Source organism: Mauremys mutica, chromosome 4, assembly GCF_020497125.1.
Source record: "Mauremys mutica isolate MM-2020 ecotype Southern chromosome 4, ASM2049712v1, whole genome shotgun sequence".
Taxonomy (NCBI): domain Eukaryota; kingdom Metazoa; phylum Chordata; order Testudines; family Geoemydidae; genus Mauremys; species Mauremys mutica.
This window is the reverse complement of record NC_059075.1, coordinates 22727669-22754787: the sequence shown is the minus strand read 5'-3', so window position 1 is coordinate 22754787 and position 27119 is coordinate 22727669. Positions and strand designations below refer to the sequence as shown.

Below are 27119 nucleotides of genomic sequence, written 5' to 3'. Positions count from 1 at the left end.
CTGGGAGGGAGGGGGGAGGAAGGAGAACATGGCGTGCTCGAGGAAGAGGCGGGGCCGGGGCGGGGATTTGGGGAAGGGGTCCAATAAGGGCAGGGAGGGGGTGGAGTTGGGGCAGGGAATTTGGGGAAGGGGTTGGAATGGGGGTGGGGCAGGGCGGGGAAAGGGTGGAGTCAGGGCAGGGCCGGGACGGGCCAGGGAAAGTTGGTGCCCACACACTGCAAGAAGGATGTTGATAAATTGGAGAGGGTTCAGAGAAGAGCCATGAGAATGACTAAAGGATTGGAAAACATGCCTTATAGTAAAAGACTTAAGGAGCTCAATCTATTTATCTTACCCAAGAGAAGGTTAAGGAGTGATTTGATCACAGGCTATAAGTACCTATATGTGAAGTAGAAATTGGATAAATAAGGGCTCTTCAGTGTAGTAGACAAAAGAATAACAAGAACCAATGGCTAGATGTTGAAGCTAGACAAATTCATACTAGAAATAAGACAAAAGATTAACAATGAAGGAAAATTAATCATTGGAACAACTTACAAGGGTATGGTGGATTCTCCATCAGTGAAAATTTTAAAATCCATACTGGATGTTTTTCTAAAAGATATGTTGTAGTTCAAGGGCAACTACTGAACTTTAAGGAGGAATTAATACAGGGAAGTTCTATGTTATGCAAGAGGTCAGGCTAGATGATCACAATGGTTCCTTCTGGCCTTAAAATCTATGAATCTATCTGGTCATTCATAACAATCCAGTTGCACTGATATATTATGTTTTGTAAATATGTGCAGTTCTGAAATTAGGCTGTTGATTTCCTCTAGGAGAATTTGATTTGTATATAGCTCTGAATAAATTACTGTTTAACCTTTACAGCACAGCAGACCATGTCAGCAGGACAGAGCCTTACTCAAGAGAATGGATATAAATAGAATTCAGTGGGAGTTGGTACCCAGATAGGTACACCCAAAGAATTATTGAACTGTAATTTGTAAAGAGTTAGAAAAATCCATGCTATTTGAGAAGCTTTCCCAAAAGTGTGAAATCTTTTTGGCCAAGTAGGATGATAATTCTTTGCAGTGTATGGTGCTCGGTTTTATCGTGGTCTGTAGGCACTCAGGATTGATAAAGTGGTTTAGCACCCTTAATCACTTCTTAGGGGCAGGATTTGGCAGCTTCATCTGAGGCATAGGCTTGGAGAAATTCTTTGTTCAATGTGTCTGTTTCAGCCTTTATTTTCTAGCGTTGGTGCTTGAATTTTTGACTCTCTCTTCATCTGGCACAGGGTGATAGAAATCCAAGGAGATGTGTGTGGATGACAGGAAGGAATGGTCTGTTTGGGGATCACTGTGTTGATAGTTGAGGCTAGCATACAATGATAATTATTCACTAGATCCTCTACTCTTTGTCCTGTGGGTGGAGTGCATCAGTTTAACATCACATCTGTATTTAAACCAGTGAAACTTCTGGGGGTAGACAAACTCTGAAAGGGATTTAAAAAAAAATAAAGGAATGCCCAATAAAGATGAGCAGAACTAGATGAATAAATTTGCTTCTTTCAGAGGCATACTGGACATTTTTGTCCAATATCAACCTATTCTTAAACAATTTTATTTGTTTATAACAGCTAGATATTTTGGTGCTTTAAATGTTTTGCAAGTTTAAACTATTCAATCCATATATTCTAAAACAAAGTATTGGTTGTGGTGTTTAGGAAGCGTTTCGAAGGCATATTGGAGAGAAGGCACAACAGCTAACTGCAGCAACTCCCAATTCAGTAATCTGTTCTGGCTTCCAGACACATCTAGTTTATACTGGGCATGCTCAGACATTAACACAGCTATACTAGTATAATCATATTCATATTAACATCTCCTTTTTTGCATAGTCACTCCCATCTGTTAACACAATACTTGTGATTTAATAGTACAATTGGAAATACTTTAGTTTTAATGTTATGGTGAATATATAAATCACTTGTTTGATCTCACAGTTTAGGAAGTCACTAGAACAAATAGAATTGTATCTTTTATCAGTCACCTTAGCCAGGGGCGGCTCTAGACGCCTGCGGGAGGTCCACCGGAGCCGCAGGACCAGCGGACCCTCCGCAGGCACGCCTGCGGGAGGTCCACCGGAGCCGCGGGACCAGCAGACCCTCTGCAGGCACGCCTACGGGAGGTCCACCGGAGCCGCCTGCCGCCCTACCGGCGACCGGCGGAGCGCCCCCCGCGGCATGCCGCCCCATGCACGCGCTTGGCGTGCTGGGGACTGGAGCCGCCCCTGACCTCAGCCCACTGATTATTGCATATATTATACCAGGTCTGGAAAAATCCAGTCACTTAACTGTTACTGGTGACTGAGATGCTTTCCATAACAAGTGGGATAGGAGGGAAGATGAGACTTTTCACAAAATAAAAGTTTCTAGCCTGGTGGTCACAAAGACAACCTTCCAAATTTTAGCAGATGCAGTGCCATCTTTTTTAAATTGCACTCTACAAAATGTGAAATAACTATTAGGAATCCCAGGAACTAGAACTGAGGTCTGAGCTTCTCACCAGTGTTGCCTGTGGTACTCACTGTTTGGGAGTGGGAAAAGGCCTTTTTACCTTCCATACTGGCCACTGGCTTCTAAGCATTTAGTACATTTTACCAACCCTTTATAGCAGTGCTATAATTACAGATAAATAAGCACTTTCATTCCTAGTTTTCAGACACCTAATGTTCTGACAACATTACTCTGTGGGGTAAATTTTCTTCTGCTTTTTCTCAACTGAAATGTAATTTTGGGTCAAAAGAACATTTGACAAAATTTTAGTTGGATGTTTTTAACACCTATTTTTCCCATCTATCCACACAGTTGAAACTCTTGTTCAGGCTTTCTTCTTGCATCTTGATTACTGCAAAAGCTGGCCTTGACAAATATTTCCTTACTCTGCTCATATCCATTCAGTATTCTGCTGCAAAAATCCTTTTCTTAGCCCCACCCCACTCTTCTGTTCCCTACTTGTTAGATTCTCAAACACCTTGGTACTTTCTCCCATGCTGCTCCACATGAGTGGGAGGAGGCTTCCATAAATGTTTGCAAAGCTAACACACAATCCTCCTTCAAACTTTTTTTCTATAAGGCCTACCAAAAAAAATTTACAACTAGACTAGTGTGCTGAGACCACTGCATATCAGGCTGACCAGTATGGTTGTTTTCTTGTACTCCCTGTGACTGTTGTCTCTTGTTTTATGCCTAAATTGTATGCTCCTTGGGGTAGGAATCATCATTTTGTTCTGTAGTTTTACAGCAAATCACACAATTAAGTCAGGTCCTTGAGCAGGACTCCAAGGCACTACAGTAATACAAATAATTTTAAGAGAAGCATGAAAGAAAAAAGATGATCATTTGTTCAGGGTTGTTTTGATGCTTTTTTATATTTGGTTTGGATGGATTAAAAAGTAGCTCCTGTTTTCAAATTATAATCTTTGCAGAGCAGTGGGCCTAGCGGAAAAATGCATGTTTCACTAAACTTGAAAACTTCCCTGAAAGAAAAAGGATAATGCATTTAAAATAGCAGGATGCCCATGCAGAGTGCACCTTCTCCTTATCAGTTAATTGTGTTCACATGCTGGGGTACCTAAACCCAAGAGATGCTGGGCCTCTTCAGCCTCTATTATGATCAATGGGGGAGTGGGTCTTAGACCGACTTCTGCACAAGTCAAGATACAAGCCGAAAAGCTGAGCCCATGTCACCACCACCCAGGGAGGCGGCTCAGGCCGGGGGGGGGGGGGTAGGTACGGCTGGCTCAGTCACAGTGGGCGGCTCTACCCCAGCCTGGCTGAGTCGGGGAAACGACTCTGCTCCGGTCCTGGCGGGGGGGGGCGGTTCTGCCTGGGTCCATCTGAACCGCTGAGGGGAGGGGAGCGGCTCTAGCGGCGGGGCGTGAGCCCCAGGCAGGAGGCCGCTCTCCAGGCGCTACCAACTCCCTCAAGCCGCCGCTGTGCGCCGGGATGGAGACAGCCCCGCCCCCTAGCTCACAGAGGGGAGGAGGGGGGAACGTTGATCCCACGTGACGGGGGACAGCCAATGGCGAAGCGGCGTCCCGGCTCGGCCGGGCGGAGGCAAGGCTGCCGCCGCTGGGAGCCGGAGAAGGGGAAGAGCCTGAGTGGGGTGGGGGAGTCGCAGCGAGGACTCCGAGCGGGGACCCCTGGAGGCTGCGCCGCTCCGGCCCGGGCGCCCAACCGACCGGCCATGCCGAATAAAACCAAGAAGGAGAAGGCGAGTCCGCCCGGCCGGGGGCGCTGAAGGCCCGGGGAGCTCCTCGCGGGGCGGGCCAGGGGAGCAGGCCCCTGCGGGAGCGGGGCCCGGAGGCAGAGCCGCTGAGGGGTGGCGAGTTGTGGGGGGAGCTGGGCAGGTCCTGGCGGTGGAGGGAAGAGAGGGGCGGGGGCGGGTCGGTCCGGGCGGAGGCTGCCGGGGGACTCCCGGGTGCTCCCCGTGGGAGGGGGCGGGGAGGGGGAGCCGGTGAGGCGGCGTGGGAGGGGGCGCTCCTTGCGGGTGGGCGGTGGGCCTAGCCCCGCCGATGCTGCGTCTCCTCACCCAATTTCTGGGGCCCGATTCGCCCCCATCCGACCTCGGGGGGAGACCGGGATTCAGCAGCACCAGGGGTTCGGGGCGGAGGGGATTTCTTGGGGGCGTGAAGGGGTAATTGCTCGGGTACGGGAGTAGCAGCGGGTGGCTATTTTATCGGGTGTACGTAGGAGGAGTGAGTTGTTAGGAGATCTCTTAATTTGGGGCAAGGTGGGTATCTCTACTTTGCGTGGGAGGGAGTAATTTTAAAGGGGGGCAGGTCTCTGGGGGGAGGCTATTTTTAAGGTTGGCATCTACAGCACTTTCCTGGGTAGCTTTATTACGGTATTGCTTTGATTTTTGAATACTGTGCTGCTTGAAGCTGTGTTCCTAGAACCATCCAAAAACAGTTTGCAAGCATTGCTTGAGATTTGTAATCTCCTCCCGACCCAGTGTGGTAACATTGGTCCCATTTTACAAACAGAGCAACTGAGGCAGAGTAGTGATTACCTCAAAAAAGGAAGAAGTGCCAGAGATTCCATGAAGTCCACTGGGGATTTCACTACTAGGGTGACCAGACAGTAAATGCGAAAAATTGGGGTGGGGGGTAATAGGAGCCTATATAAGAAAAAAAACCCGAAATCAGGACTGTCCCTATAAAATAGGGACATCTGGTCACCCTATTCACTACTGTTGTTGATTTTACATGGAAGGTGCCCAGATACGAAGATCAGGGCCATGTACAGCTAGAAAACCATTAGAGGGAGTTAGTGTTAAAGCCAGGAGTTGCATCTGAAGAAGTGAGGTTTTTTACCCACGAAAGCTTATGCCCATCCGAAGAAGTGAGCTGCAGCTCACGAAAGCGCATGCTAAAATAAATTTGTTAGTCTTTAAGGTGCCACAAGTACTCCTGTTTTTTGCGGATACAGACTAACATGGCTGCTACTCTGAAACCAAATAAATCTGTTAGTCTTTAAGGTGCCACGGGACTCCTTGTTGTTTTTGTGGCTACAGACTAACACGGCTACCTCCTGATATTCAAAGACAGGAGTGGAACCCAGAGCTCCTGACTGCCATTCTGTGCCTGTTCCACTAGATACTTCCTCCATTCCTTTGATTTCAGGCAGTCTTTTAGCATTTCCACATCAGTTTAAAATCAAGTATCAGAGGGGTAGCCGTGTTAGTCTGGACCTGTAAAAGCAGCAAAGAGTCCTGTGGCACCTGATAGACTAGTCTGTTAGTCTATAAGGTGCCACAGGATTCTTTGCTGCTTTTAGTTTAAAATCAGTTACTCATGGATTTGTCTGTGTCTTATGAATGTATTGATTTTTGTGCATTAAAATAAAGATGCCCCACTGCTCCAAAAAAGTTGTAGACTATGTTAATGTTTGTATTTCTTTTGTTTCCTTTACCCTGTAGTGAGAGAAATAGGGGCTGGATGTAGTCTAAGTGCAGGATTCGAAGTGAGGAGAAACTCTTGGGTTACAGACCTAGCTTTAACACTGGGGTTTTAGCTGCTGTTGTAGCTACACAGATGCAAACACCTATATAGACATGGTAGAGCAGTATAAACCGTAACTTGCACTGGAACAGCCTACCCAGGCTTCAAAGCTACACTAGGGGCTAAAAAACAAGGGTAAACGAAGGCTGATTCTCTGTTGCCTGGTGCATACCATTTGCACTCTTTGCCTCTGTTTTATTAGATATAAATGGATATAAGATTTATTGATGTAAATTGCTTATTGGTATTTTGTGAGAAATAACTAATGTTTCTAAAGTATTTTGAAGGTGAAAAGTGTTAAGTATTTGTGGAATTTCTGATACTAAAATTGTAATAGTATAATAGTTAAATTTATGGGCCTTACTAATCTTCTGTAGTGCATATTTTTATGTAGTTCTCTGGACAATCAGTTACTTGACTGAAAGCATATTTGATTATGTTTGAAATTAAGCTTGAAGCTGGGAAAATGTATAAATCTCTTTAATTTTCAGGAACCTGCAAAATTGGGCAAAAGTGGAAAAAGTGGTAAAGATGGACAAGATAACCAAGAACATGAGGTAATTATTGCTACAGCATGCAGTCTTCTTTGTGAGAATATTTGGGAAGACTTTTCAAGATTATGTATAGTCTTTCCCACATTGATATAACTTAGAGATGGCAGAGGTTTGGTTTTTTGGAAACCATTAGGACTTCTTTGTAAAACATCTTTCCTGTCAAAGCTGAATATAACTTTTGGAAAGTGCCTTCAGGGAAATTACTCAAAATATAATCAACTATGGCTGGTCCTTGATCACTTAGTTTCTACTCCCAACAGCTCTTTTTTTCCCCCTCCACTGGCTACCTCTGTATGTCAACTACTGTAGGCATGCACCTTTTACTCCTGAGGGAATTCTGCATGCAAAGTTCAAGTCCCCCACAGATTTCCTTGCTTCCCTGCAGAAAAATTACTTTCTGATGTGGAAGGATAGGGAAGCACCCCTCCCCAACAGCATGGGCGTGTCGTTTTGGGTTCCTGGAGCAGCCAGTGGGGAGATAAATCATGGCAGGGAAGCAGTGTGGGCTAGGGATGCCCCAGGCGGTGGCTTCTACCCTGTGCTGGGCTCAGCTACTAGTCCTGACTGGGCTGGGGCAAGGGAGGACTGGACTTGCTCTTCCCTTTCAAGGAGGGGCTGGGTGAGACCTACCCCCTGAAATCTACCTGGCTACAGAAAGCTCTGCACACATTCACACCTTGCTTCCTCCTTCCGTCTGCTGAACCCCCACCCCCTGCATCCGGAACCCCCTTGAATGCACCCCACCCTGAGGAGACCCACCCCATCTGCACTTGGACCACCCTGTTGAGCCCCCTGCATCCAGACTTCTACCACACTGAGTCTCAGCCAGCTACACCCAGACCTCCATTCCCCCAGCATTTGGGCCCCCTCACACCCAGACCTCCCATGCCAAGCCCCATTCCCTTGCACACCCAGACCCTCCCTGCTGATCCCCAACCACCATAACCTGAACCCTCCTGCAGAGTCCTGTTGCCTCTGCACCTGGAACCCTCCAATTGAGCCCTTGTGCATCCAGATCCACACTGCACCTGGACACACACCCCTGAGCTGCCCACACCCAGATTGCCCCACCCAGAACCCTTTCACCCCACACCTGGATCCCTCCCTACAGAGCCCATCCCCACTTGGATCCTGCTGGGCTGAGCCTGCCTGTCCATACCTGGTGCGGAAGGGCAAGGCTCCAGGCTCCGTGTCAGGGCCAGGTCAGCCTCACCACTGAATCCGTGTCTGCGGGGGGAAGGGGTACAGTGGCAGTTGCAGGGTGATCTCCCAGCTCAGTGCAGCTGGTGGTCTATGCTCCCCACTGCCATGGTGGAGCCTCTACGTTTATTTATTGACAAATAAAATTTGCAGGATTTTAAAATATTGTGTGTAGAATTTATTTATTTTATTTTGCACAGAATTCCCTAAGGAGTAATTTTTCCTTCCTCTAACCCTTTTGTCAGGTAAAGGGCCTGTCTTTTTCTTTTAAGGTGCCCCAGTTTTTCAACTTCTATGTCGTCTTCTCTCTGTTGCCAATAGCTCTCTTCATTCATGAACTAAATGCTAGTCCATCTCTTTCAAGTGGCAGTGGCCTCTTCCAAGCTGTCAAGAGATCCTAGACTTGTGTAACAGTCTTGTTCATGGGCTGCCACTTTTTTCTCTTATGACTTCTGCAATGGGAGGGATTGCTAGTACTTTGGGGGAATAGGATTAGAATTCAAAATGACCTTGACAAATTGAAAAATTGTTCTGAAATCAAGATGAAATTCATTAACGATAAGCGAAAAGTAGAAGAAAATCAAATACACAACTTCAGATGGGGAATAACTGAGTAGGTGGTGGTAACACCGAAAAGGATCTGGGAGTATAGTAGATCACAAATTGAATATCAGTTGTACAATCTGATACAGTTGCTAAAAAGGCTAATATCATTCTGAGTATATTAACAGGAGTGTTGTATAATACAAGGGAGGTAATTGTCCTGATCTGCCCAACACTGGAGAAGTCTCACTTTGAGTTCTGTGTCCAGTTTTGGGTGCTACACTTCAAGAAAGACATGGACAAATGGAGAGAGTCCAGAGAAGAGCAACAAAAATGATAAAAGGTTTAGAAAACCTGACCTATGAAGAAAGGACTGAAACGGGACCTGATAAGTCTTTTAAACTGTAAAGGGCTGTTATGAAGAAGACAGTGATCAATTGCTCTCCAAGTGCACTGAAATTAAAACAAGAAACAATGGGCTTAATTTGCGACAAGGGAGGTTTAGGTTAGATACTAGGAAAAATTGCCTAACTGTAAAAAGAATTGGAATGGGCTTCCAATGGAGGTTTTGGAATCCCCATCACTGGAGGTTTTTTAAAACGGGTTGGGCAAACACCTGTCAGGTATGGTCTAGGACGGTATACGTGGTGCTTCCTCAGCACAGAGGGGTGTACTAGATGATCTCTGGAGGACCCTTTCTGCCTTTAAATTTCTATAATTTTTAAAACCATACTCTGAACTGTTCCACTTCTGACTAACAATTCTGCTGTTAATGCTTTTGTTCCTCTCTCTTGCTGCTTCACTTTTACCTTTGTCAGCCAGCTAGATGTGATGGCTTCAAGTGGGTCAATTAAATTGCTACTCATTTGCCTTCCCACATTTCCTGGAGACCTAGCATTACATAGAATCTTTCCATTTGGAAATTTCAAACTCTGTTTGAGTAGGTTTTGAAATTCCCTAAAATGTGTCAGTGCTCGTCTGAAAAACTGCTTCACTGAAAAGCTCATTCACTTCTATAGTCTTGTTTGTAAATGTGTTAGTTCAAACATTTGTTTCTCTGCTATATAAAATAATATTTTTGCCCTCCTTCCATTCCCATCCAAGAATTATGAGACACAGGAATACTATGTATTTTTATCTTGGGAAGTGATGATTATTTTTCTGGTGAGCTTCATTGAGTTTTCATTTTTTGTCATGAGCAGAAAGGTACTATGAGATACATATTATCAGGGTCAGTTTATTTATAGCTAACAACTGAGTAATCTAGTCATAATGTGCTCATTGATGAATTCATGTTGAGTTGTGATTAGAAGTTTGGCAAAGGGAAATAATACTTTAGCTAGTATAAGTGAAGCCTTCATCGATAGGCAGTCAAATCTGTAGCAGATTATGCAAATCAATGAATACTCTGAATCTCTCTTGTAAATTGGTTTGACCCCTGTATCTTTAACTTAATACCATATATTGGATGGAAATGTACTTTTCTTTCATGATTTCTTACTGTATTTGCTAATTTATTTGATCTGGGTTACTTCTTTTACATTTAAAAAAAAAAAGTTACCTGGCAGGTGAATTTCTCAGGGGAAGAGCATGCTACAGCTCTTGTGTGTTACTCCTGGTGGCACCTATTGTGAAGTATTATGTGAAGGAGCAGCACAGGCACAATCCTAAATTACTGAAAATTCTTTGTGGTGAAAGAGGGAGAATAGGATGGGGAAGGGACAGTGACAAGGATGTGGCCTGAATATATGATGTGCTTAGCATCTTCCGTCTACAAGGTAAAACCACAAGAAAAATCTTGAAAACCTGAAAGCTTACTTGACTGTTTTAGCAGCTTTACTAACAGAATATTTCTACATCTTGTAATATAAGAGGATAGTGTGTTGCAGAGTTACCATTTTAAGGCAAATAACTAACCAAGATGTATGCTAATCTGCTATATGCATGCATAGAAAGTCAACATATTGAAGACTTGGTTGTTTCATGAGGTTATATTTATTTGTAGTAAGAGGTATACAATTTATGTGCTGAATTTCCCAAAAAAGTAACAAGAGTCCTGTGACACCTTAAAGACTTAACAGATGTATTGGAGCATAAGCTTTCGTGGGTGAATGCCCACTTGGTCAGATGCATGTAATGGAAATTTCCAGAGACAGGTATAAATATGCAGGCAAGAATCAGTCTGGAGATAACGAGGTTAATTCAATCAGGAAGGGTGAGGCCCTCTTCTAGCAGTTGAGGTGTGGACACCAAGGGAGGAGAAACTGCTTTTGTAGTTGACTTGCTATTCACAGTCTTTGTTTAATTCTGATCTGATGGTGTCAAATTTGCAAATGAACTGAAGCTCAGCAGTTTCTCTTTGAAGTCTGGTCCTGAAGTTTTTTTTGCTGTAAGATGGCTACCTTTAGATCTGCTATTGTGTGGCCAGGGAGGTTGAAGTGTTCTCCTACAGGTTTTTGTATATTGCCATTCCTAATATCTGGCTTGTGTCCATTTATCCTTTTACGAAGGGACTGTCCAGTTTGGCCAATGTACATAGCAGAGGGGCATTGCTGGCACATGATGGCGTATATAACATTGGTGGACGTGCAGGTGAATGAACCAGTGATGATGTAGCTGATCTGGTTAGGTCCTGTGATGGTGTCGCTGGTGTAGATATGTGGGCAGAGTTGGCATCGAGGTTTGTTGCATGGATTGGTTCCTGATTAAGAGTTGTTATGGTGTGGTGTGTGGTTGCTGGTGAGAATATGCTTAAGGTTGGTGGGTTGTCTGTGGGCAAGGGCTGGCCTGCCTCTCAAGGTCTGTGAAACCGAGGGATCATTGTCCAGGATGGGTTGTAGATCACTGATGATTCATTAGAGTGGTTTAAGCTGAGGACTGTAGGTGATGGCCAGTGGAGTTCTGTTGGTTTCTTTCTTGGGCTTGTCTTGTAGCAGGAGGCTTCTGGGTACACGTCTGGCTCTGTTGATTTGTTTCCTTATTTCCTCATGTGGATATCGTAGTTTTGAGAATGCTTGGTGAAGATCTTGTAGGTGTTGGTCTCTGTCTGATGGGTTGGCGCAAATGCGGTTATACCTCAACGCTTGGCTATAGATGATGGATCGTGTGGTGTGTCCGGGGTGGAAGCTGGAAGCATGAAGGTAGGCATAGCAGTCAGTGGGTTTTTTAGTATAGGGTGGTGTTAACATGACCATCACTTATTTATACTGTGGTGTCTAGGAAGTAGACCTCCCGTGTAGATTGGTCCAGGCTGAGGTTGATGGTGGGGTGGAAGCTGTTGAAATCATGGTGGAATTCTTCCAGAGTCTCCTTCTCATGGGTCCAGATGATGATGTTGTCAGTGTAGCATAAGTAGAGAAGGGGTGTGAGTGGATGAGAGCTGAGGAAGCGTTGTTTCAGGTCAGCCATAAAAATGTTTGCATATTGTGGGGCCATGCGGGAGCCCGTGGCGGCGCCACTGGTCTGGAGGTATATATTGTCACCAAATTTGAAATAATTGTGCGTGAGGATAAAGTCACAGAGCTCAGCAACAAGTTGTGCTGTGTCATCATCAGGGATACTGTTCCTAACAGCTTGTATTCCATCTGTGTGTGGGATGTTTGTGTAGAGAGCCGCCATATCCATGGTGGCTAGGATGGTGTTTTCTGGGAGATCACCAATGCATTGTAGTTTTCTCAGGAAAAGTAGACATTCTGGTGGAGATTTTCATGTAGGTAATCCTAGAATTGAACATAAAAGGAATGTTTCTGTGAAGTACAACCCTTATTTCAGTATTTACCTCTGGCTAATAGATGTTTGAGATAAATAGATATTTAAATCCTTCTCTAGACCATCAACAGATTTAGAAATGTAGAGACATATGTTGTTTTTTCAAGTGAATTTAATGCATGTGAAAAATGCCAGATTACTACTTGTGTTGTCCCTGTTCTTTGAATAGAGGACAGTCTCTAGTCCCTGCAGTGTCCCACAAATATTTTATTTTTAAGCATGTCTGTAGTGCTTATCTGAACACATGATGATTTGGACTTTTATAGCATTTTTTTCATCTGTGGATCTCAAAGTGGTTTATGAAAATGAGTAAGCATTATCCCCATCTTACAGTTTGGAAAACTGAGGCATGGAGGGCAAGAGAAGCAACTTTCCTAAGGTTGTGCAGAAAGTGCTATCTGAAAAGAAGATTACAACAACCCAGGTCTCTAGTGTGTTAACTTTATGCCTAATCCACAACAACCGTGCCTCTCAAATGTACTTCAACCATTTTAGAAATTTAGGGCCATTTTAGAAATACCAGGAATAGTCTAGTCTCTGGTTTTGTTGGTCACATATGGATTGTGATCTTGGTTTCTATAAGGGCTGGTCTACACTTGAAATGCTGCAGCTCTTTGGTGTAGACACTGCCTACACCTATTGGAGGGGTAATCCATCTCCGAGAGGGGGGGAGGGATAGCTCAGTGGTTTGAGCATTGGCCTGCTAAACCCAGGGTTGTGAGTTCAGTCCTTGAGGGGGCCACTTAGGGCTCTGGGGCAAAAATTGGTCCTGCTAGTGAAGGCAGGGGGCTGGACGCAATGACCTTTCAAGGTCCCTTCCAGTTCTAGGAGATTGGTAATCTCCAATTATTACCTTATTACCTAGGCTGTAGCTATGTCAACAAATGAATTATTCTGTTAACCTAGTGCTGTCTGTGCAGGGAGTTAGATTGGTTTAACTATGTCACTCAGGGGTGTGGATTTTTCACATCCCTGAGGGATGTAGCTGAGTTGACCTAACTTTTTAGTGTAGATCAAGCCTAAGCTTTGAAGGATTGGGGTGTTGAATCTGACCTCTTTTCTCCCATGTGTTTTTCAAGTGTCTGAGTTAAGTGTTAACCCCCCCCCCAAAAAAAAACATACAGCCTGAATAAAAATCACTTTCCTCGCTTTTAGGGTAGATCCAACAACTCATTTATACACAAGCTTTGAGTTAAGAATACATCATCATAGATTTGGGATGGGGATGAGTAACTCTGAATCTGTATGTAACAACTGCATTTCAAAAATGAAGATTGGGCATCAGGACATCAAAATCTTTCAATTGATTCAGACTAACCCGTGTCATCAATAACAGTTGGGAGACTGGAGTATTTTATAGTTGAAATGTCACCGACATTTAAAACTTTTATTTAAAGAACTGGTATTGGAAAATACAAGGGAAAATGATTGCTTCCACCTGAATATTTTATGTTGCATACAAAAAACATATTAGAAGAAAATTTTTATGGTTGCAAAGTAAAGCACCCAGGAGTTAGGAAATACCTGAATTAAGCTGGTCTTGTTACCTTAATTTGGCTTTCTAGTGCATATGCATTATTATAATCTTTAATTATATGTTCACATGATATTTTCCCCCCAGGACCCTGCCTCATTCAGTATATAGTATGAATGGTGCTCACTAAATGTGTAACTATGCAGTCACAATTCAATTAATCACAGAGACTTGGTGGGATAATTCACATGACTGGAATATTGGTGTAAAAGGGTACAACTTGTTCAGGCAGGGAAAAAATGGAGGAGTTACTGCCTTGTATAGCAAAGACACAAGTGGGAGACAGATGTGTTGACAGTCTCTGGGTAATTATAAAATGGGTAAGAAACAAGAGTGATATGGTGGGAGTCTACTGCAGCTCACCTAACCAGGAAGAAGTGTGTGACACTCTGTACCTCAAAGTAGCACCCTGGAACCCCAGTATTCACCACTGTGATAATATGTTTTGTACAAAGTATGCCTTGTGAGTTATTTTAAGTCTTGATCTGTTGAATATTAGTATCCTGTTTGATTGTATATGCTATCATTATATGTGAAGTTATGAAGCACTGCTATATGCGTTACTGAACTATGTTGTGAGGTTGGGAGACACTCACAGCCAGCATTTCAGTTGCAGCAAAGGACCAGCCACACATGTGCTGTTGGCCCATTAAAGGGAATCCACTCTCCCAATGGCGATCTCAGAGACAGCATGTTTTCAATGGAGACTGCTTGCCCAATGGGGACTGCCTGATCCCTCCACATCACAGCAAAGATCTTTCCAGCAAGCTGGAAGAAAATATAAAAGAGGTGAAGTGATATCGTCACTTGGCCTCTTTCTCCTCATCTCAGTACCTGGAGTAACTTCTGGAAGACACAGACTTTGATCTGGGGATGGGTGGTCCCAGATGGGAAGGTAGTCCCAGCCTGTGTATTAAGGATGCTTGTACTGTTTGTCAGAGTCAGAAAAGCTGTATGATTCAACTCTTGCTTAGACTAAAATTTTATGATTTAGAAAGCATGTTCGCTTTTTGTTTTATTAAGGTAACTACCTCTGACCTTTATGCATATTGCTTATCACTTAAAACCTATTTTTCTGTAGTTAATAAATCTGTTTTATGTTTTACCTAAACCAGTGTTTTGGTTGAAGTGCTTGGGAAATCTCAGCTCAGTTTACAAAGGCTAGTGTGTGTCCATTCCACACTGAGGGAGTGGCAAACTACTTAATTAACTTGCACTGCCCAAGGGGGGTGTGCGCCCAGATTTCTCCCTGCTTCCTCCTGGTGGAGGAACATGGGGGAGGGAGGGAAGACAAGCAATGAAGCACAGCTACTGCTTACCCCCCTCCTCACAATATTTCTCCCCCCACCCCGGGAGGGGGGGAATGTGAGGTGGAGGGAGCAATATCAAATGCTCCATGCATTCAGGTCACTTTCCCACCTGGGCTGTGCTGTGAGGCAAGCATCAGGAGCTGCTGCTCTCCTGCCTCCCCTTATGCAGCCCAGGTGTGGAACGTGACCTGGATGCAGGGATCCCTGATGTTGCTCCTTGCCCTCCCCACCCCCAATCCCTCTAGAGGTGCAGAGAGGAGCAGTGTTCTGGGGGGGAAAGAGCAGCAGTGCCAGCTGCTCTGTGCATCTAGGTCAATTTCCGCATGTGGGCGCCGGGCTTGGGGCAAAGGGGGCACAGAGCAGGGGTTAGGGGCATGGCAGGGAGGTGCAGGGATTAGGGTTGCAGGGCTTCAGGGTGAAGGGTGGTGAGTAGCCCATGGGGACTTGGGGCAATGGGGGGAATGCCCACAGGGGCCAGAGTCACCAAAATACAAGTTTGCCCAGGATGCCATTTTCCCAAAGGCCAGTCCTGGGGAGTTCAGCAGTCCTATAGTCCAGGTTGCACCCTGGGGACCCTGTCACAGTGAGTGAGGGTTTTTTAAAAAAAAAAAAAACCTCATAGACTTTAGGGTCAGAAGGGACCATTATGATCATCTAGTCTGACCTCCTGCACAATGCAGGCCACAGAATCTCACCCACCCACTCCTGTAACAACCCCCTAACCTATGTCTGAGTTATTGAAGTCCCCAAATTGTGGTTTGAAGACCTCAAGCTGCAAAACTAACACAATCATCCAAAGAACAGGACTTGGTGGTGATGGGGGACTTCAGCTACCCAAACTCCTGTTTGGAAAATAATAGAACAGGGTACAGGTTATCCAACAAGTTCTTGGAATGCACTGGAGACAAATTTTTATTACAGAAGATAGAGTGAATAGGGGAGAGGGTGTTCTAGATTTGATTCTGGTAAATAGGAACTGGTTGAGAATTTGAAGGTGGAAGGCAGCTTGGGTGAAAGTGATCATGAAACAGTAGTTCATGATTCTAAGGAGTGGTAGGAGGAAAACAGGAGAATAAAGACAATGGACTTCAAGGAGACAGACCAGCAAACTCAGAGAATTGATAGACTTGCTTCCACACCTAAGGGAAAAAAGAGTTCAGGGGAGTTGGTAGTTTTTTTTTAAGAGACATAGTTAAGGGCATGAGCAAACTATGCAAAGGTGTAGGAAAGAGGAAGTATGGTAAGAGACCATACTGGCTTAACCTGAAGATTTTCCATGACCTGTAACTCAGTCATATTAAAAAGTGGAAAGTACGTCAAATTACGAAGGGTGAAAATATGTATAAAATAAAAAATACAATTATGTAGGGGACAGAATTGTGCACCTTGACCTTTCTAATATGATTAAACTGGATAGGGACATAAAAGGTACCAAGAAAACATTTTACAGATGCATTAGAAGCAAGAGGAAGACCAATGACAAGAGTAGGCCTATTATTCAATGAGAAGGAAAAGGCAATAAGAGACAACATCAATGGCTGAAGTGTTAAATGCCTTTGTTTGTTTGTTTTTTCACCAAAATGGTTAGCAGAGATTGGATGATTAACAGTGAATGTCAGTGTAAATGGGGTAGATCTGAAGCAAAAATAGGGAAAGAACAAGTTAACAGTTACTTAGACTATGTCTACACTGTGCTGCTGTAAGGTCTCCTGTGTACCTGCTCTTTGCCAGCAGGTGAGAGCTCTCTTGCTGGCAAAATAAAACCACCGCCAACGAGCAGTGGTAGCTTTGCCGGTGGGAGAACATCTGCTGACAAAGCGCTGTCCACACCAGCGCTTTTCATCGGTAAAACTTTTATCAGTCGAGGGTGTCGTCCCCCCCCCGTCCTGACCAACAAAAGTTTTACCAAAAAAAGTGCTGGGTAGACAAAGCCTTAGACAAACAAGTTAAATGTCTTCAAGTTGGCAAGGATACATCCTAGAATACTTGAGGAACTGGTTCAGCCATTAGTGTTTATCTTTGAGGACTTATGCAGGACAGGAAGGAATGCAGGGACTGGAACTGGTTAAATATAGTACCTGTCTATAAAAAGGGGTATAAGGACAACCCAGGGAGTTATAGACTAGTCAGCTTAACTTTGGTACCCAGAAAGATAAAGGAGCAAATAATCAGACAATCAGTTTGTAAGCACCTAGAACACAGTAAGTTAAGTAACAATCAATGTAGATTTGTCAAGAACAAATCATGTCCAAGCAACCTAATATCCTTGGTTGACAGGGTAACAAGCCTTGTGCACGGGGGGAAGGGGAAGTAGTAGATGTGGTAAATCTCAATTTTAGTAAGGCTTGTGGTACTCTCTCACATGATCTTCTCATAAGCAAAGTAGAGCAATATAGAATAGATGAACCTGCCATAAAGTGGTTTTAAAATCAGTTGTGCACCCATACTCAGAGTAGTTATCAGAGGTTCACAGTCAATCTGGAAGGGGATATTGAGTGGGGTCCCACAGAACTCTGTCTGGGTCTAGTTCTATTCAATATCTTCATAAATGATTTGGAGAATGGCATGAAGAGTATGCTAGTGGTTTGTGACGATACTAAACTGGGAGGGATTGCAAGTGTTTTGGACGACAGGATTAGAATTCAAAATAATCTTGAAAAAAAAACACAGAAATGGTCTGAAATAAATAGGATGGAATTCAGTAAGGACAAATGCACTGTACTACACTTAGGAAGGAATAATCAATTGCACAAATACAAATTGAGAAATGACTGCCTAGGAAAGAGTACTGCAGAAAAGATCTGGGGGTTATAGTGGATCACAAACTAAATGAGTCAACAATGTAATACAGTTGCAAAAAAAAAAAGCAAACGTTATTCTGGGACGTGTTAACAGGATTATTGCAAGACATGAGAAGTAATGCTTCCAGTCTACTCAACACTGATAAGGACTCAGTTGGAATATTGCATCCGGTTCTAGGCATCACACTTCAGGAAAGATGTGGACAAATTGGGGGAAGTCCAAAGGAGAGCAGCAAAAATAATTTAAGGTGTAGAAATCATGACGTATGAGAGAGATTTTGGGGGAAAAAAACAAAAACCCACCCAAGACCAACAACCTGGGTTTGTTTAGTCTGTTGAAGAGAAAACTGGGGTGGGGTGGGGACATAAGTGTTCAAATATGTTAAAGGTTGTTATAAAGAGGAGGGTGATAAATTTTCTCCTTAACCACTGAGGACAGGACAAGAAGTAACGGGCTTGCATTGCAGCAAGGGAGAGTTAGGTTAAACAGTAGGGAAAACTTCCTAACTGTAAGGGTAGTTAAGCACTGGAACAAATTACCGAGGGAGTTTGTGGAATCGCCATCATTAGAGGTTTTTAAGAACAAGTTGGACAAACACGTCAAGGATGGTCTAGATAATACTTAGTCCTGCCTCAGTGTTGGGGACTGGATTGGATGACTTATTGAGGTCCCATCCAGTCCTACATTTCTACAGTTTCTGTGATTTCTTATCATTTAATGTATGGCCCTATGCATAATTTAATGCAAACGATCTAAACCCTTCAGTGAACACAGAATTATATATTTCTTCATGGGCTTTTTCTATGGTGCTGCATTATAATATTTGAGTGCTTTACAAACATTAATGAATTTACTTTCACAATACCCCTGTGATGTATGGGAGTGGCATTATCCTTGTTTTACAGACAGGGAATTGAGGCACAGATTAAAGCCAGAATTATCAGAAATTTCCTCTAATTCTGGGTGCCCAATTTGAAAAGCCTAGAATCTGATTTTTCAAAGTGCTTTGCCTTTTATAGCACTTCATATGTTCAGACTATAATTTCCATTGACATCAGGTGCAGCTGGTAAATCTGACCCCAAGTGTCTCAGGTTGGGTACTTAGAATATGAGGAGAACACAGTAGCTACCTATGACCAGTTTGGTTTGGTGTGTAATTTGACTAGCCTTGCCTAGCAATTCTACAGCAGATGCAAGGATAGAGTCCAGTTCTCTAGGATTGCATTCAGCTGCCTTGACCATAAGACCATCCTTTCTCTTCCTGTTTTTCCCTGCTTGGTTTATCACACACCTTCCAACTTCAACAAATGAGGCAGAGATCTTACACACAAGTCTCTTTCGCTACACAACCTTGATTCATCCCCATAGTACCGTCCAGTCTATGTGCTTAATGAGTCAGAAGTCCTGTGGAAAAAGTAACGTGATCATGTAACTGCTATATCATAATGTGAATACACCAGCCAATTTCTGGCATTTGTTAACTTTTGAACACTTGACTTTGTCACCTTAACCTTCTTTTAATGTCATTTATGTAATTTCCTAAGTGTGTGTGTGGTTTTTTTTTTTTAAATACTTGGAAATTGTTTTTTCAGTTTTTGTCATGTGGAAGCGTATTGTTTGCTCACATGGGTTATCAGTAAGGTTGAGATCATTAAATCCACAACACAGTCCTCTGCCTCTTGAGCTAATAGTCACTGGTAGCAGTAGAAGGCTCATTTCATCTATGGACCTGCCACTTGAGGAGGATGGAGACATGTACTTTGCCAGCAGATTTCACAGAGCTAATTGCTATGCAGCAAAGAGATGTTGAGACTCGGGGCTAATGGGTTCAATTGTTCAGTTATAGGTTTTGTGGGGAGGATGCTGTTGTGGGTATAGTTTTCCCCCCCACACACTTCTTGTTCCTCTCCACTTTTCATTCAGTTTTAGGTTGCATCTTCTTTCTCCTCCATGCTGCCTGGTTGTCAGCAGGCGAGCATTGAGATACAATAGAGACAGTTTCCCTGCTCTCAGTTCTGTGCCACAGTGGTTGCTGGAGCAGCAGTTGAAGGGAAGATCCTGTTCAGCCCCTGTAGCTTGATGTTGGAGAATTTTATTATTTATTTGTATTGCCATAGTGGTTAGAGATCCAGTCTTGGGCCTAGGACCCCATTGGGCTAGGTGCTATACAGACATTGAACAAAAATTGTCTCTGCCCCAGAGAGTATATGGTCTAAATATAAGACAAGGACAATAGGTATGCAAATGAGTACAAGGAACCAATGAGAGAACATTGGTCAGCATGATCATATTCTCTTTTTCCAGGAAGATTAAAAGGACTGGTAGGATGACAGAGAGACCCCACAAGTGCAACCTGCTTGAGAGGGAAAATGATCTTTATCTAGGCTACTTAAAACTCTGGTGTACCCTTGTTTGCTTGGGTTTAATGCTAATTCACTTCAAATGCTTGAGAAACATTAGGAGAGGTTTGTGTGTGGGCGGAGAAGTCTGAATATTTAACTCTGACACTTCAAACACAGGGTGAGAGTTTACATGACGCTCAATCCATATCTGACCTTTGATAGCAGAGCTAGAGGAAACCTGACTTCAATATTCCTAATATTTTTAATGTTAAAATGTGTGAGTGAGAGAGAGAGAGAAATAAAACCCTTATGGCTTCTTCATATATCTTAAACAAAAAAAGAACAAACCCATTTTTTTTCCTTTGCAGGTCACCATTAACTGTTGCAGTAGCATAAAAGTATACTGTTTGGATAGTTATTCTACAGTTTAATGCATTCACTGTAATCATGTCAGAACAATTTAATTTGTTAATCATAATTATGAGAAATATATGTGTAGTTGCCTAATAGACTATCCCTTGGCAACGAGTTGACTGTGTGTTGTGTGAAGAAGTACTTCCTTATGTTTGTTCTAAGCCTTCTGCCTATTAATTTAGTTGGGTGACCCCTTGTTTTTGTTGTTTACACATTTCCCTATTCACTTTCTCCACACCATTCATGAGTTTATAGACCTCTATCGTATCCCCTCTTAGTAGTCTCTTTTCCAAGATGACGGGGCTGTCTTTTTAATCTCTCCTCATGGAAGTTGTTCCATAACCCTGATAATTTTTTGTTGCCCTTCTCTGTACTTTTTCCAGTTCTAATGTATCTTTTTTGAGATGGGGTAATCAAAACTGCATGCAGTATTCAAGGTGAGGGTATACCATGGATTTATATAATGGCATTATGATGTTTTCTGTTTTTATCCCTTTCCTAATGACATTGTTAGGCTTTGCACATTGAGCAGATTTTTTCAGAGAACTATCCATGATGATTCTAAGAGACCTTTCTTAAATGGTTATAGCTAATTTAGACCCCATCATTTTGTATTTATAGTTGGGGTGATGTTTTATGTTTTGCAGTATGCGTTAGTTTGCATTTATCAACATTGAATTTAATCTGCCATTTTGTTACCTGGTCACCCAGTTTTGTGAGATGCCGTTGTAACTCTTCGCAGTCAGCTTTGGACTTAATTATCTTGAGTAATTTTGTATTGTTTTCAAACTTTGTCACCTCACTGTTTACCCCCTTTTCCAGATCGCTTATGACTGTGTTAAACGGCACTGGACTCACTACAGATCCTTGGGGGCCCGGCCCCGCTAGTTACCTCTCTCCACTGTCACAAGTGGCCATTTATTCCTGCCCTTTGTTTCCTATCTTTTAACCAGTTACTGATCTATGAGAGGTCCTTCCTGTTAAGCAAAATAAGCAGTCATGGGATAAGAGCCTTTGGTGAGGGACCTTGTCAAAGATTTTCTGAAAGTCCAAGTACACTATACTATATCCATTGGATCATCCTTGTCTGCATGTTTGTTGACACCTTCAAAGAATTCTAATAGATTGGCATGGCATGATTTCCCTTTACAAAATTCATGCTGATTCTTCCTCCGCATAAGATAATATGAATGAATATGAACTATGATTTGGATAGTGTCCAAGTATCAAAACTTTATACCATACTCTAGTTGTCTTTTTGGGGGTAAGGGGGTAGGGGAAGGATTAGCTTCCTCTGTATCTCGGTGTTCTTAAGTTGATATATCAGAATTTGTTCAATGAAACTTAATTCTGTGTAGTTTTAGAAATCTGGAAAGTTTGAACAGTAAAATGTGCTTTTCAGCAGGAACAAACTCTAAAATATAACAAGAAAATAAAACTTACAAATTACAGTAGCCATTTTTTAATTTCTGTTGTTGGCCATCTTGCTGAAAATAATTTGACCCAGTGCCAGACGTTGTTAAACTGTTTGTAATACTAGTTTGAAAACTAATTCACAATCCACAAATTAAACCAGGCTTTTTTGTGATTAAACACTATTGAAGTGTGTTGGATACTGGCCCACAATCTCTGACATTGGGTCTTGCCTTGCCAGTATCTCACATCTGTCACTTTTCAGTATGCTTGCTACCACTCAAGTGCACCAGTTGTAGGTCATGAACTTTACAATTGTTGATAGTTTTACTTTTCAAACTTTCAGGTTCCTGGGCTGAGTAAATTGGTGGCATTTTTCTCTCAAGAATATTATTCCAATTACAAAATTGTGTCCTTATTATCTAAAGGAATCTAAAGGAGGACCAATAAAATAAGACTTCTCCAACATTCTATAAGAACCCAGGGGAAGTGTTTTACTCCTCCCGCCCAACAAAAGGGTGAGAGAATACTAATGTTTTTATGACTTCTTCCTTTTTGCTTTCTGGCTGCAAGCATTCAGTGGTCTGTTTAATAGTGAAAGCTATTAATTACTAAATTACTAAAAAGGCGGTATATCTTGTAAATGCCCAAACTTTTTTCTTCATTTGTGAGTTTCTTAAAAGTGCTTTTTATTTTATTTTTTAATACTGCAGTGGAAACTAGAGTAGTTTCTTATGTGATAACACTATGGGAGGGTATTCTCTATTTTTAAAAAGCCTCCTTAGCAGTACAGACTGTACTGATAAACCACCAGTAACACTTTTTCAGTGGATTTTTTTCATGAGCATACATCTGACAATTTCCGAGAATTTTATGAAAATCTGGAATTTTGAAATTTTTCATTTATATGTAGAAAATGTCTTTAATCCTGTTGTAACAACAACAAAAATTCCAAATCACTGAAAGACAAGTGTTGGTATCTCACTTTTACCTTAATTGCCTTAATAGTGATAAGTAATCCAAGAAATTCATGGGGCAGGAACCTCTGTTGGCAGAAATTCTAAGTGAGAGCAGTCCATAACAATTGCATGGAAAGCTGGCTGTGTATAGGTGCTTGCATAGAGATTTTGAAGTAAGCAATTTCCCAGTGTTTCATGTATCAAGTACCAACAAAGGCTGTTGGCAAGGTTGGCTCCACAGGATTAAAAAACAGCTTTACCAAAATGTGTACAGTTACTGTATTGGTGGGTGGATTTCTAAGAGGAGGTGGCACAAAAAACCTAAGTGGAACAATTTTGAAAAATAAAACAAAAGACGATGAAGGAAAACTAAAACTTCCATTGCTGTGATTGTGTTTACTGATACTTCTGTTGGCCACTGGTGAAAGAAGTACTTTGTATGCAAAGTGCGTACATTACCTGCTTCCTCACATCTAACTCTCCATCTACAACTACTTATTTCCTTATTTAATTTTTTCTTATGTGAATATTTCACTTATTGTTTTAAGATAACTTGCCATTTTTTGCAGTTAAAACTTGAGGACGCTAAATATAATTTTGGATTTATTATAGCTTCAGGGTAGGAGTTTATTTCTTAGAATACATGTTAAATGGCACGTGATTAGAAAGAACCATAGCACATCAGATGCACAGTGAAAAACAATTTTATTCATTTAATTATTAAATCAAAATAAAAGGGGAAATATATAAAATCTAACTCTTTAACAGAAGAGTTTTGAAGGAGGCAGTTTTGTTAATTTGTTTCTCTTGTTCTTGTGGCTAATGAAATTGAAATGCATTTGGTGTGCTAGGACTGTTCCTGAGCATTTTCTATAAAAATGTCTGTATCAGTACTAGGACAGAGAGGAAAATTAATTTCTTCTTTACTAAGTATTTTTCAATCTATCGAGACTCCTTTGTGTTTACTGGTATGTTTGGGGATTTATATCATATGCTAGTTGCCTTTTTGTGGGGAAAGGTGTAGGGGAAGGAGAGTTACACTTTTTTGTGAATTGATCAATATATGGATTGTCAGCTTGTATAAAACAAATGCTAACCTCTTGTTAAGTCTTCTCCTTTTTTGTCAAAATGTGTAATCCATGCTGCCGAATCTCTCCAAAAAACATTTGTAGCTGCCTTAATTTCTTAATAAGTCTCTGAGGTATGAAAGATGATAGATTTTTATAAACATTTTTCTCTATTACACCTCTACCCCGATATAACGTTGTCCTTGGGAGGCAAAAAAATCTTACCACGTTATAGGTGAAACCGCGTTCTATCAAACTTTCTTTGATCCGCCGGAGCGTTCAGCCCGTCCCCTTCCCCCCCCCCCCCCCCGGAGCGCTGCTTTACCACTTTATATCCAAATTTGTGTTATCTTGGATCGCGTTATATCGGGGTAGAGATGTACTTGTAAAAGTGCCCATGACAAAGGAGGCAATTAGTATAGGTGATAGGTAGTTGCCTCTTTGGTTAACCAGTGTCTGAAATTAAGTTTGTATTCCATTAAAGTTAATTTAGTAAAAGTCTCTGTACTATACTGTATTACTAGCTTGAGCTGGTAATTTTGTTTAAACTATTAACTATCTGAAAGTCTTTTGGCTCTCCATCTTTTGGCTTCTTTCCCTGCAGATCGACAACAGTGTGGATTCTGAACTCTGGAAAGGCTAAGTGGTTTTAAATGGGTCATGTTAGAGCTTGGACCCTCAAAGCTGTCAGGTCTGATTATCTAAACGGGGTACAGAATGATACTCTTTATTATCGCAAAAAAACAAAAAACAGTTATAAAACTAAAAGTGTAACTAAACTACATGAGGAGTCAGGGTGGATTGATTTAAATCATAAGTGTTAATTATGATTGAAAACAGCAAGCAAGAAATTTTGATTTAAATCAGTTATTTCAATCTTGTTTTGCATTAATACTTGTTAGTTATTTTCCTAAAGAGAAGTCCATTCTCCTTGATTGGTATATAACCATTAAAATGTGTTGATTTGCAGCTAAATGTTGCCCCTTTACGCTAAATTTGGTATTTTTAGTTAACTGAAGGGTACATTATAATTATACACACTTATTTAAGCTGTGTCATTGCTTAAAATACATTTATTCAGTTTCTTATTTGTATATTGTGTTAGAAAATGATGAATGAGGCATTTCTTAATTACATTTTGGCTCCTGATTTGTGTCAAGCTGCATTTGGATGGACATTGGAATTCAGTGCAGAAAGACAGCATTTTAAAATTTGTTTTAGTTAAATAAAACTATCTTTAATGTTCTGGATACAGCAGAAAAAATGTAAGCTTATCGAAACATATTTTATATTTAAAATTGATTTACTAAACAAAGGAAGTAGTTGATTGGACTGATTGTTTCTGATCACCTTGCCCTTCAAGATTTTAGCCCTAGTAGATCTCCTGCTCTCATACCTTGTTTTTATTCAGAGATTGGAAGAAGGAAAACAAGCTTTCCTGTTTTTTCAGCTCTCAACTGAATTCTCAGTTTTCAGTGAGACTCAGTAGTCCAAACGAAGAAAATATTTTTTGCACCTGCTAGCTCACCTGAAATCAAAAGCAATTAAGGCAAAAACATTTCTGTACAACAGAAGCTGAAAGTACAAATACTATGCATTGCCTAGGAAGGAATACTGTGGAAAGGGATCTGGGGTTCATAATGGATCACAAGCTAAATATGAGTCAACAGTGTAACGCTGTTGCAAAAAAAGCAAACATCATTCTGGGATGTATTAGAGGAGTGTTGTAAGCAAGACACGGAAGTAATTCTTCCTCCCTACTCCGCGCTGATTAGGCCTCAGCTGGAGTATTATGTCCAGTTCTGGGTGCTACATTTCAGGAAAGATGTGGACAAATTGGAGAAAGTCCAAAGAAGAGCAACAAAAATGATTAAAGGTCTAGAAAACATGACCTATGAGGGAAGATTGAAAAAAATTGAGTTTGCTTAGTCTGGAAAGACTGAGAGGGCACATGATAAATTTTCAAGTACATAAAAGGTTATTACAAGGAGGAGGGAGAAAATTATCGTTCTTAACCTCTGACGATAGGACAAGAAGCAATGGGCTTAAATTGCAGCAAGGGAGGCTTAGGTTGAACATAAGGAAAACTTCCTAACTGTCTCGAGGTCCCTTCCAGTCGTATGATTCTATAATTATACGGTCGTTCGTTGCGCCTGTTTTGCCCAAGACCAAGACATATAATAAAATTGTAGCTTTGCTGATGTCATGTTTCTCGTCTGTCATCTGTTTGGAGATTTCAGTTGCATAAATGAAATCAACAAGCTGTTGAGATGGCTGCAAGCTGCGTCACAATGCTGAACAATGTAACTTTGGTAATTTCCTCATTGACGTGCTGCAAGATCGCCTTGTTTGTGGAGTTCAGAATAAAGCGCTTCACTGCTGAGCTGAATTTGACATTTGCCATTGCTCAGGAATGGGCCCTGGCCACCGAAACAGCATCATTGCACACTTAGGAAATTTTTGTTGCGACAACCAACATGAACACTGTCACAATCAGATGATTGTCCTTGGCAAACTCAGCAGTACAAAAGGAACTCAAGCACAATGTCGTCAGACAAGATTAATTGTTGGAACATCTGTTTAGACTGCAGAGGACAGCATAAGTGCTCTGCGTGCGTGTAGGTTCAAAAGTGCGGAGTGCTGATTCTACAAAAAGAAAAGTCACATTGAGTGAGTCTGCCGATCAAGGTCAACAGTGTGAAGCAAAAGGACTGTGACAAGAATTCTTATCCTCAAGTGTCAACCAAACTCAACACTTCCTTCAACAATGATGTCAAGAAGCTTTACCATATTCTGAGCAACAAAGAATCTCGAGGTTATGAAATGTTTGCAACAGTGTTCATTAATGGTTGAGTACAAAATGGAAGTCCACTCAGGCTCTGGAGCATCAACTGTCAATGAAGACACCTTGTCTTTTTTCCCCTCTCATTGTACTCCCAAGTTAGCAAGTCTGTCGTGCAGCTTTGGAGACTACAATGGACAAAAAGTTAACCTCATCGGAAGCTGTAAAGTAAATGTTTACTACAACTTTTCTATGCAAGATTGCCTCTCATTGCCCCAAAATGTCAGTGTGAAAGCTTCTTATGCAGGAACTGGTTCACACTATTGAGAATCAGCATCCATGCTATCAATGAAGAACAACTAAAATAGATAGTCAACAAATTC

At 41.9% G+C, this 27119-nt stretch overlaps 1 protein-coding gene across 2 annotated transcripts in view; it reads left to right on the top strand.

Annotated features, from left to right (window-relative positions):
• Nucleotides 1-27119, top strand: part of PPP2R5C (protein phosphatase 2 regulatory subunit B'gamma) — a 175098-nt gene that overhangs the window by 2114 nt on the left and 145865 nt on the right. Inside the window, exons 1-2 of one of the 2 annotated variants that reach the window (XM_045015783.1) lie at nucleotides 4076-4259; nucleotides 6540-6605. In XM_045015783.1, coding sequence (XP_044871718.1) covers nucleotides 4233-4259; nucleotides 6540-6605 — 93 coding nt within the window. In that variant the 5' untranslated portion in view covers nucleotides 4076-4232. Of the gene's footprint in view, nucleotides 1-4075; nucleotides 4260-6539; nucleotides 6606-27119 lie in introns of those variants that run through there. The other variant, XM_045015782.1, reaches the window with a different exon arrangement.